Source organism: Lepus europaeus, chromosome 11 (genome assembly GCF_033115175.1).
Source record: "Lepus europaeus isolate LE1 chromosome 11, mLepTim1.pri, whole genome shotgun sequence".
Classification (NCBI taxonomy): domain Eukaryota; kingdom Metazoa; phylum Chordata; class Mammalia; order Lagomorpha; family Leporidae; genus Lepus; species Lepus europaeus.
Window position 1 is genome coordinate 57,445,168 of NC_084837.1, and position 12,819 is coordinate 57,457,986.

Genomic DNA, 12,819 nt, shown 5'->3' on the forward strand with positions numbered 1-12,819 from the left:
GTGATCAATCGATGATCAATTATCAGTAATATGCATGTCTCTGATAAAGGGAGTGATTGGTGGAAGAAGACATGGAATCTATTTTTATGAAAATTTAATATGATATAATAAGGGTTTTCATGTAATACCCATCTAATCAAAATCTAATATTTCTAAGAGAAATACTTATAATATCTTATTTAATTTCTTAAATGAAGTTCTTAAATCCAATAAGGAAATAATTCTTTCAGTAATTGAAAACCAACAGAAAGTCCTTTAAATACCAAGAAGCTATTAGTGTGAAAATATTGCCAAGTTCACTAATGCCCATCACACAACAAGTTATATATAATCATCAAAAACGTATTTTTGTATATCCATGTAGAACTAACTCTTTTCTGGTATAAGATCATCTTGTGGAAAAATGGGCCACAACATTTTATTGATCTCCTCCCACAGAAAAGTCTTATTGTCCCAATTCTTGCTTAAATCCTTTTGTGACAATTTTAGAAAGGTGAAAAAACTTGGAAAGTTATATTGCATCACTTATGTGTTTCTATGTCTCTAGGACTCTGTGAGTCAATAAACACTTTAATACTGTATTCAAGAATAAACTTTCATTTTTGTACACCTTTAGGTAGTCAATAGAAACTATGTGCTGTAAATGTTAAAATCAGCTCTTATTGAGATGCCGAGAAAAAATTAGTTTTATACTTTACTCAAAGATTTACTACAGTTCTTTACCACTTGTAACCCCTACAGAGTACCACACACACAAATAAATAACAAAATATTAGTCATATACTATTATAAAAGTAGCAATAAGGTCAAATTCTATGGGTCTGTCTCTCATTTGTAGCAGGTCTCTCTAGATCTTAATCTAGTTCATCATCCAGTAGTAACAGGGAGAGAATGTGTATCTTCCAGTGGGGTATCATGAGAATTTCATTACAGAACTGTGCAACCTAAGAAACCCAACAGAGAGAACAAGGGACAGAGAGAAAGCCAGTGTTTTCTATATAGATTCACACAGAAATGCCTACGACAAAGATATCTACAGCAACGGCTCTAGTTATGAGAGTTGTTCAGCAGAACAACCCAGAAATGAGAACATGACATCACCTCAATCTTTATCATTTTACAGCTACGCTGAGCAACATGTTCTCTAAAGTTTTTTCACTAAAGACAACACCTCAACAAGATGAGAAAAGCTTGGTGTTTACAAAGGAGAAATGTTACGGGATCTCTACTGTTTCCCTTTCTTTTAATGCTGTTTAAAATGTGAATTTATCTGTAAAGTCTTCCACAGCTTGCGACCTCATTATTTCAGAGTCAGCAAGGCAAACACTCTCAAATGAGGAACATGATTTAGGCTTTGGGAACTCTGAAGCTCCAGGGCATTTTCTGTAATAGGTTCATGAAATAAATATATTGGACTCAAATTCTCTGGTTTCTCAAAAATGAATATAATTATAAAATTGAAAACAACAAATTAAATGTATTCATATATAATATCCATACTTGAATCAGATTACCACCTGCCTGCTGTGTCTATACTAACTGATCAAATAACATGCTCTCAAACATGATTCTTAGTATCCTCAACAAAAACCCAGTAATGTTTATCTTTGATAACACAAAGAAAACCATTCATTCTACTTTAGCATTATCAAAATTTGTTTAAAAATACAGGGAAATATTATGTTGTGCCAAATACATACTTTAAGAGGCTTACCAAAAAAGTCTACACAAAAACTCTCCATAGTATTTCCTATTTTCCTACAAACCTGAATTCCAAATCATATAAGAAGAATATAAATTGAAGGGCCATAATGCAATATTCGTTTTAGAGTCAGTTATATGCTCAAAAAAAGTTCACCATTAATTACTTTGACAAATGGTCAGAAGGCCCTTTTATAACTTCTTTTTTTTTTTTTTTTTTTTCCTTTTTTTTTTTTTTTTTTTGACAGGCAGAGTGGACAGTGAGAGAGAGAGACAGAGAGAAAGGTCTTCCTTTTGCCGTTGGTTCACCCTCCAATGGCCGCCGCGGTAGCGCGCTGCGGCCGGCGCACCGCGCTGATCCGATGGCAGGAGCCAGGTACTTCTCCTGGTCTCCCATGGGGTGCAGGGCCCAAGGACTTGGGCCATCCTCCACTGCACTCCCTAGCCACAGCAGAGAGCTGGCCTGGAAGAGGGGCAACCGGGACAGGATCGGTGCCCCGACCGGGACTAGAACCCGGTGTGCCGGCGCCGCAAGGCGGAGGATTAGCCTGTTGAGCCACGGCGCCGGCCCCCTTTTATAACTTCTTCACATAATGTGCTTACTCAAGTTTTTCTGTTTGTGACTCCATAGTTTTATATTCTAAATTACTCTGCCTTTTTCATTTCAAATGTTTACTAGTGAACTGAGATTATCTACGAGGTAACTGACAACTCCCTTGAAAGTCTGGTTACATACCAAAAGCTGCAACTTTGATGATCACTGCTTGAACGTTAGATGCTATCATCTCTCGAAGCAAATCTTCCTGGTTTCTCTGCCAAAGGTAAGCTAAAGGCTGGAGATTAAGCCTTTTACACCTACACAAGAAAAAGAAACAAAAAATCAGACCATATCTTAATGTCCCATGCTTGGATCCATAACAATTACTTTGATTTTAAACATAATGCTTCTTTCAAGGATTTTAGCATTTCAAGTAATTTAAAAAAACATGTTTTGCATAATGAGGTTTATATATATAACATAAACATATTTAACTTCCTGGGCCACGCATAAACAGATAAAAGTGAAATCTCCAGGCAGACCAGAAATATTAATTTTAGTAAGTCTCTAAGTTTAGATCTATGTAAAAAAGCTTAAAAAGCTTACAAATGCCAATGGGTGATAATTCTGGCTTTTAAATATCCATGGGTTGAGAGTTTCTGAGGCATGGAAAGCCAAGACACTGTGGCAAGAAAAATGACCTAAATGAAAGATCTCTGTGAGTGAGATCCCAGCGGAAAGAACGGGCCATCAAAGAAGGAGGTACCTTTCTCTGAAGGGAGGAGAGAACTTCCACTTTGACTATGGCTTTGTCTAAATAATGTTGGAGTTGGTGAACTCAGATTTCCATAGCCTTGGCAGCTCATGACAAGAGACTCGGGTGATTACTAACATTATAAATAAGAGTGTCAATTGTTAAATCAATAACGGGAGTTACTGTGCACCTACTCCTCATGTAGGATCTCTGTCTTTAATGTGTTGTACTATGAGAATTAACAGTAAACTACTACTCAAATAGTACTCTATACTCTGCATGTCTGTGTGGGTGCAGTCTGTTGAAATCTTTACTTAGTATATACTAAGCTGATCTTCTGTATATAAAGAGAATTGAAAATCTTTTTTTAACTTTTATTTAGTAAATATAAATTTCCAAAGTACAGTTTATGGATTACAATGGCTCCCCCCCCCCATAACTTCCCTCCCATCCGCACCCCTCCCATCTCCTGCTCCCTCTCCCATTCCATTCACATCAAGATTTTCAATTATCTTTTTATACAGAAGATCGATTTAGTATATATTAAGTAAAGATTTCATCAGTTTGCACCCACACAGAACATAAAGTGTAAAGTACTGTTTGAGTACTAGTTATAGCATTAATTCACATTGAACAACACATTAAGGATAGAGACCCACATGAGGAGTAAGTACACAGTGACTCCTGTTGTTGACTTAACAATTTGACACTCTTGTTTATGGCGTCAGTAATCTCCCTAGGCTCTAGTCATGAAATATTATGTACTGACTGTGATGCCAACATTACTATTGAGACTTTAATTTTTTTTTTCAAAAAAGTCTTTTAATTGTTCAAAATAGCACAAAACGACATCGCACTATGGTAATATTGAGTCACAAGGGGTTACTCTACAATAGATGAATGGGTGTACTGTTCTCAGAAACAAGAGAAATCAAAGGGCGCTTGGGAGAAGGGATGGGGTAAAACAATGGGACCAGGCAAGTGGGCTCCAAGGTGACTAAACGTGACGTCTTCCACAGCGAAATATACTATAATACAACAAACCAGAGGCCCCGGAAGATGCAGGGCATAGGTGGAGGGCCACCCCTCCACCACGTCTCTGGGCAGAGATGCGGGGACTGAAAACATTGGCTGCTCATTTTAAGTCTTTCTGCAATCTGCTTGCAAGCCTTGCTTGTTGCCTAAAGTGCAGATGTTGGGCAGAAAACTCCAGGGCCCCAAATTTCTGACTGTGACCCTAGACAGGAGGATAGGTCTAGCCTGGGGACAAAGCTACAAATTCATTGAGCTGGTGGTTGGTGCAGTTAGCCCACTCAATTGCCCTAGCCTCCCTGGGCTGCCTCCACGAAGGCCCGGCTTCCATCTAGCCACCCGTCTCTTGGCTGCAGAAGCAGCCCTTCAGGGTATCTCTAAGCCGCAAGGCTGAGGGGCAGGAAAAGAGCTGTGAACCCAAGACAAGCAGGCTCCAGCCCACCCTCAAGCTTGACCCTCTAAACGTGGAGTGCTCGCCCTAGAGGACTGAGGTGTGATGGCTCACTCCCTCCTCTGTCCCAGAGGCCTGGGACAGACAAAAGGGAAGAGGGCAGGACTAACAACAGGAAATCAAACTGGGCAGTGACAGCAGACCCCACGTGGGAGATTCCATACCTTTCCTGCCCCAGCTGCCCCCTTCCACTTCGACTATGACCTTGTCTAAATAAGATTGACATCGGCGAACTCAAAAGGCTTCCATAGCCTTGGCAACTCATGACTAGAGCCTAGGGAGATTACTGACGCCATAAACAAGAGTGTCAAATTGTTACGTCAACAACAGGAGTCACTGTGTACTTACTCCTCATGTAGGATCTCTGTCCTTAATGTGTTGTTCAATGTGAATTAATGCTATAACTAGTACTGAAACAGTATTTTACACTTTATGTTCTGTGTGGGTGCAAACTGATGAAATCTTTACTTAATATATACTAAATCGATCTTCTGTATATAAAGATAATTGAAAATCTTGATGTGAATGGAATGGGAGAGGGAGCAGGAGATGGGAGGGGTGCGGGTGGGAGGGAAGTTATGGGGGGGGGGGGAGCCATTGTAATCCATAAACTGTACTTTGGAAATTTATATTTATTAAATAAAAGTTGAAAAAATATCCATGGGTTTAAAAGTTGTGAAGATATGCAAAACAGGCAAAAATTAATCCTAATAAAATATCACATATTGATTAAATTTATAACATATATGGTTTTCTGGATTATTCTTATCTGTAGATGTTCCTATTTTTAAAGGATTTGAAAAGAAAATAATCAGAACAAAATACACAATTCATTGAGTACCTAATGCACTACAAGTAGTATACTATTATTGGTACACTAGAAAAAAATATGGGTTTTGAAGTCCAGACAAATCCCGGTTTGAAACCTCATTCTACACTCCAGCTGCATGTGTTTAGCAAGTCAAGTAAGCTGTAAGTCCTTGCGCTTATTACTTATTTCATAAACAGAAACAAAAATATTGGCTTTCAAAGTTCCTAAGAAGATTAGAAAGTTAAGTCAAACTTTATTCTTCTTTTCTTCACATACCATATCCAACCTACCATTATATACATCATGATCATTCCTTACCAATACCACTGTTAACTCCCTGGTCTGAACCGTTATTATCTATTACCTTAAAATCTGTTCAACACAGTAGCCAATGTGATTCTTTTAAATTACGAAACAGATCATGTAATTCCTCTGCTTAAAACCCCTCAGTGGCTCCTATCATTCCAGGTAAAAATTTTGCAATAGATCTCCATGGATCTCATGTTGGTTAGTTTTCTCATATTTTGTCTCCTACCACTGTCCCCTCACTCTATACCACCAACCCTTGACAGCTTCCTCTTAACTATTATAAACTATTATATTAGCTGAGTTCCCAATCTTCCTCACTTGCTTCAAGATCCTGCTTTCTCAGAGGGAGAAATATAATTGATTAATCAATTAAGGTAATGCAGATAAAGAATGTAGTACAATGCCTGGATAAAATAAGTATACAGTAGAGTAGTGAGAGTCAATCAACTTGCTCAAATCATAAAGTGGCTGAGATCAGAACTCATCATTCGTAGAATCTCTGAGATTTATTTATAACAATATCATCACTAACTGGTGTAAGGTTGCCTGGCTGACTATTCTAGCCCACAATGATCTCGCTCTCTCTCTTCCTCTTCTCTGTCTCACTCTCTCTCTGAGAATCCTACTCAGCAGCATATTTTCATTAGGCTTTTTAATCTTCCTAAATAGATGTTATCCCTACCTCCACTTTGGTTACCGAGTAGCTTATTAATAAAATCTAATAAGTAAACTAAATAATTCTCAGAGAATATGACCTAAAACTGATGAGAATATTTTTTTAAAAGATGTATTTATTTGAAAGTCAGAGTTACAGAGAGAGAAGGAGAGAGGGAAAAACAGAGGGAGAAAAGATTTTCCATCCATTTTTTCACTCCCCAGATGGCTACAATGGCCAGGATGTAGAAGCCAGGATCAAATAACTTCTTCTGGGTCTCCCACGTGGGTTTCAGGGGTCCAAACACTAGGGCCATTTTCTGCTGCTTTTCCCATGCAATTAGTAGGGAGCTGGATTAAAAGTGGAGCAGCTGGGACATGAACTAGGACCCACATGGGATGCTGGCATTGCAGGCAGCAGCTTTACCTGCTACACCACAATGCCAGCCCTGAGAATAATATTCTTCTAACATAGAGATTAAGGATATGCAATCCATCTGTATACCAGTTGCTCACAAATGTAGGCAGGCAGAAGGTAAGGAAAACTTTTCAAAGTTTGCATGCTTGACCTCCTTCCAACTTACTCTACTTCCATCCTCCATTGTCCAGATTCTGATATACCACTAAAAATGTGAAGTCACCATATAACTATGCTTTATCTAGCTTTCCCTTATTTTACTTATAAAATTTTATGTTTTTCAATACACAGTGGACGTAAAGAGAAAATAAGTGAATTAAAAATTAAACTTAAGTTTTCAAGTCCACTTTTATGCACGTTTTTAAGGAGACAGTAGGCTTTTCAAGAACAAAAAAAAAACTATATCATAAATGCTGCCCTTATCTTAATTCCATTTACTCTTTTGAATGGCAAAATCATTTATCTCCACGTCAAGTTGTACTCCGAATAAATTCTGGTGTCCACATTTTCTTTCTTGTTAAACATGTATAATTATGCACAAAATTGCTATTTAATATTTATCAAAATAAAAATGAAAAATAAGTTCATTCAGATGATAGTCTGCCAAGCCAACATTAAAGAAACACTATTATTTAATCTTATTATTTTTGAATAGATCAATGGAGTTGACTGTTTTCATATTTGTGGACAGAGACTGAACATTAAATTAGTGCTACATCCCTTAGGGGAGGAGAATGGTAGAAGACATAAATCATGTTAAAATACTTCAAAAGTTGTATGGGGGTATATATATATATGTGTATGTGTGTGTGTGTGTGTGTTTGTTTGTATTTAATCATACGAATATTTTTGGCAAAGAACTGGACTCTATGGAACAAAGAGAAAAAAGATTCCTTAACACAAACTTTTTAATATATTACAGTATTCCTTCTATTAGCTCCTCATCTGTATTATAAGTGAGATGAATTAAGATGAGTTACAAGAAATTAAAAGGGCTTAGTAAATCAAATAAGGAAAACCTGAAGATAATACTTACCTCAATATTTTACTACAAATTATTTTTCTGCACACTCTTAAAGAGTTTTCTTATGTGTGATGTAAGGACAGGAAAAAGTAATAATGTAACATTTGTTATTTAGGTAAACATAACATTTAGTTCTATAGGCCATGTAGAATATCCTATCTATATATGATTTGGATATAATCATTTATTTTACACTCATTCACATTCTTAAAATATATATACTTTGAAAACACAGGACAATTTAATGTTCTCTTACACATTTTCTACTCGAACACGCTGATAGTCGGAAAGTATAGCACCTACTGATATCCCTTCTACTTCTTCTTTTTCCTGAAGATAAAGGAAAGAAATGCAACTTTAAAAATAAATACATACAAGGCTCTTCATCACGCTATGAATTCACAGATCTACTGTGTCTCATCTAGGAAACGACCTTGAAACATACTAATATATTGAAAATATGATTCATAATCAGGAAAATATAAACAAGCATATTTAAATCATCTTAACAGTAGGAAAAATAATTATTCTTTCACTTAAAATTTGAATAATCAGAGACCTTTTTCCATGGAGACTAGCAAAGACTTAGGCAGCACTTCCAAAATATTTTCACACTTGACATATTTTTAAAACCTCACTCATGTTCGATGGAAACTTTTGTGAAATTTCTATTTAAAGAAAATATTTTCCCAGATTGAGTAACTTCTTTTTTTAAATTAGGCAATGGCATAAATAGATAAGGGAACACAGTGATTTTTCTCTTTATGTTAGAATAAGATGATAGATATAGATACATCAAGAAAGCAGAGATGGTACAGGTATTATTTCAATAACAGTATAGCATAGTAGATAAAGAATTCTATCACAGGAAAGAAGCAATGAATTATTATCAACATAGTAACAAAGTACATCAGCAATATATTCAACACAGTCCCTTAAGGACAAGAACTAGTCCGACCAGCATACTCATTAATGACCTAGATGAGAATGTAAACTCAAATATGACAAAATTTACAGATGACACAAAGCTAGTAAGGATTAAAAAGCAAAGAAGGAAAGATCAATCAAGTACATGGATAGATATGGACAACTTGGGGATTTGGAAGGAAAGGTCTAAGCTGAGATTTAATGTAAAGAAGTATAAGATCATTGATTTAACGAATAATAATATATAATATGGAAATAAACTAGGGAACTGTTATCTAGAAAATAGATATGAAGAAATTGACTAGTGAGTAATTACTAACAACAAACTGAATATACATTCTGAATGATTTAACAGAAAATCCATTCTAGTTATTTTTCAAAAGAGGAAATTCAAATGGCCAACAGACACATGAAAAGATGCTCAGGAACACAAGCCACCAGGGAAGTGCAAATCAAAACCACAATGAGGTTTCACCTCATCCTAGTTAGAATGGCTCTCATACAGAAATCAACAAACAACAAATGCAAGGATGTGGCAAAAAAAAAGTACCCTAATTCACTATTGGTGGGAACATAAACTGGTACAGCCATTGTGGAAGACAGTTGGGAGATACCTAAGAAATATGAAAATATATATTTTTTTTAACAAAAACCAGGAGGAAAAGAAAGCTAGGCATCAGAAGCAATGGGTGGCAGGCCTATTAATGGCTGATCTGTACAGTGATCTGCCCTCAAGGATACCCAACAGGCCAGTCCACTGCAGTGGCTTTCAATGTGGTAAGCCTGGGCTTCAGCAGAAGTCAGCTTGTGAAGAGCCCTGGCAGCTCTGCCAAGAGTTGGATCACTGGAAATGGACCTGCCCTGGAATCGAAGGATGCCCAGGTCAGAGCCACAGATCTTATTGGCTCCAAGCTGAAAAGCCCTTCACTCAGCCCAACTTCCAAAGTGACCACTGCAGTTGAGGGGACAGCCAAGTAGGGTCAGCAACATTGCAGGCAGAACTGTAAATTTCTTGTTAGAGATGCCCCCTGCCTTTACCTGGCCAGCTCTCCTCCCAGGCCAGCCAAGTAATGAAAGTCAACAGAGTGCCTTCCCCTAGGAGGTGCACACCTCCCTTAGGATATACCCCATGTGAAGAGATAGATAGGTCTGGGCCTCTTAACTTACAAGGCCTAAAGCCCAACAGATTATTATCAAGCCCCTTCTATCAGGTTCTATTTGCCTCTCAATCAGAAAAATTACTTGTAGCTTAGACAGCACCTTTCTTAGCTCCTCTAATAATGACTCTGTCCTTTGTTCTAGACCCTGTCTAGTCCACTTGGGCCTCATTCCTTTGTAATCATAACCTCTACTCTACCACCAATGGCTCTACTCCCAACCTGTGTGTACTGATGGTCCTCTTCCCCACTTAATGCTGTATAATTGTTCAGACCTGGTTAAGGCCACTCTTAGGATCATTGGTTACTATCCTCAACCTGTCTTTTATGACCTTGTCTAAATATGATCAGAGTCGGGGAACTTGGAAGGCTTCCATAGCCTTGGCAACTCATGACGACAGCCTAGGGTGGTTACTGGCGCCATAAACTAGAGTGTCAATTTGTTGGGTCAACAACAGGAGCCACTGTGCGCTTGCTCCTGATGTGGGATCTCTGTCCTTAATGTACTGTACATTTTGATTTAATGCTATAACTAGTACTCAAACAGTATGTTTCAGTTTGTGTTTCTATGTGGGTGCAAACTGTTGAAGTATTTATACTAAATTGATCTTCTGTATATAAATAGAATTGAAAATGAATCTTGATGTGAATGGAAAGGGAGAGGGAGCGGGAGAGGGGAGGGTTGCGGGTGGGAGGGAAATTATGGGAAGGGGAAGCCATTGTAATCCATAAGCTGTATACTGGAAATTTATATTCATTAAATAAAAGTTAAAAAAAAATCTCTTCATGATAAAAAGAACTATTAAGATCAATCACATTCACAATAGCTATAAAAAATTAAATACTTGGAATAAATTTAACCAAGGATATCAAAGATCTCTACAATGAAAATTACAAAACATTAAAAGAAAAATAGAAGAAGACACAAAACAATGGAAAAATATTCCGTGTTCATGGAATGGAAGAATCAATATTAATAAAATGCCCACAGTACCAAAAGCAATTTACAGTTTCAATGAGAGTTTCAATGAGATTGCAATCAAAATAGATTCTCAGATTAGAAAAAATGATACTGAAATTAATATGGAAACACAAGAGACCCCAAATAGCTAAGCAATATTATACAACAAAAACAAAGCTGGAAGCATCACAATACCAGATTTCAAGATACACTATAAAGAAGTTATAATCAGAACATCCAGATACTGACACAAAAACAGATGTGTAGACCAAAGGAACAGAATGGAAATGCCAGAAATCAATCCATGAATCTACAGCCAAGTTATCTTTGACAGAGGAGGTAAATGAATCTCTGGAGCAAGGACAGTCTCTTCAACATATGGTGCTGGGAAAACTGGATTTCCACATGCAGAAGTATGAAGAAATACCCCTCTACCTTACACCTTGCACAAAAGTCCATTCAAAATGGATCAAAGACATAAATCTAGGACCAGGTACCATCACATTATTAGAGAACATGTGAGAAACCATGATAAACATTGGCATAGTCAAAGATTTCTTGGAAAAGACCCCAGAAGCATAGGCAATCAAAGATAAAATTGACAAATGGTATTACATCAAATTGAGAAGCTTCTGCACTGCAAAAGAAACACTCAAAAAGTAAAGGAGCAACTGACAGAATGGGAGAAAATATTTGCAAGCTATGCAACTGAAAGAGGATTAATACTGGCAAGGTTATGGGGAAAAAGGTACCCTAATACACTGTTGGTGGGAATGTAAACTGGTACAGCTACTGTGGAAGACAGATGTAGATAACTCAGAAATCTGAATATAGACCTACCATATGACCCAGCCATTCCACTCCTCTGAATTTACCCAAAGGAAATTAAATATGAAAGAAGTATCTGTATTCCCGTGTTTACTGCAGCTCAATTCACAATACCTAAGGTATGAAATTAACCCAGGTATCTGCAAACTGGAGATTGAATAAAGAAATTATGGGATATTTACAAGATGGTGTACTACACAGTAAAAAATAAACAATAAATAAATTCTGTTATTTGCAAAAAAATAGATGCAACTGGAAAACATTGTATTTAGTGAAATAATCCAGTTGCAAAAGACAAGCACCACATATTCTCCCTGATCACTGGTAACTAATAGAGTTCCTAAAAGGTAATCCACAGAAGGGAAATTGACACATTGACATGCAGTGACTCTGTTTTTGTTTGTTTGTTTGTTTGTTTTAAATTTTTATTTAATAAATATATTTTCCAAAGTAAAAAAAAAAAGAAATATGAAAATAGACCTACTATGTGACTCAGCCTTCCCAAGCCTGGGAATTTACCCAAATGAAAGAAATCAGCATATGAAAGTTATCTGTTTCCCTGTATTTATTTCAGCTCAATTTCCAATAGCTAACATAGAAAATCAACTGTTGACTGGAAAAAGAAATTATGGTATACATACACTAAGAAATACTATACAGCAGTAAAAAAATGAAATCATGTCATTTGCAACAATATTGATGAAATGGGAAACCATTACACTTGATGAAATAAACCAGTCCCAAAAACACAAATACCATATGTTCTCCCTGATCTGTGGAAATTAATAGAGTACCTAAAAGGTAATGTGAAGGAATGAAATTGAGACTTTGAGATGTCATGATTTTTAACAGCTCTTGTCTCAACTGTTGAGTAACAGTGTTTTTTTTTTCTTCATAATATTTGTTGTAATCTATACTTAGTGTAGGTTACTCTTATGAGTATAAAGTTAGCTGAAAAATAGATCTTTAAAAAAATAAGAATGAGAATAGGAGAAGGAGGAGGAAGAAGTGTGGGAGCCAGGGCAAAAGGGAGGGTAGGGTGGAAAGTAACAGTATGTTCCTGAATCTGTATATATGAAATACATGAAATTTGTGTGTTTTAAGTAATTTTTTAAAAAAGAATTAAGTATAATATGTGACATAAATCTATAAAGAGTACAGTGGTCTAAAGGAGTGAATTCTTATCTGGAAGATGATTATTAAGAAGTATTTAGTTTTTAAAAAATTATATATTAAATACTAAATAGTCAGAAA

At 36.5% G+C, this 12,819-nt stretch overlaps 1 protein-coding gene across 3 annotated transcripts in view; it reads right to left on the reverse strand.

Annotated features, from left to right (window-relative positions):
* DPH6 (diphthamine biosynthesis 6) overlaps nt 1-12,819 on the reverse strand; it is a 202,402-nt gene that overhangs the window by 94,435 nt on the left and 95,148 nt on the right. For all 3 annotated transcript variants that reach the window (XM_062205585.1, XM_062205583.1, XM_062205584.1), the window contains 2 exons: nt 7,949-8,022; nt 2,438-2,556 (listed from right to left, as the gene is read on the reverse strand). In XM_062205585.1, coding sequence (XP_062061569.1) covers nt 2,438-2,556; nt 7,949-8,022 — 193 coding nt within the window. The remainder of the gene's footprint in view (nt 1-2,437; nt 2,557-7,948; nt 8,023-12,819) is intronic.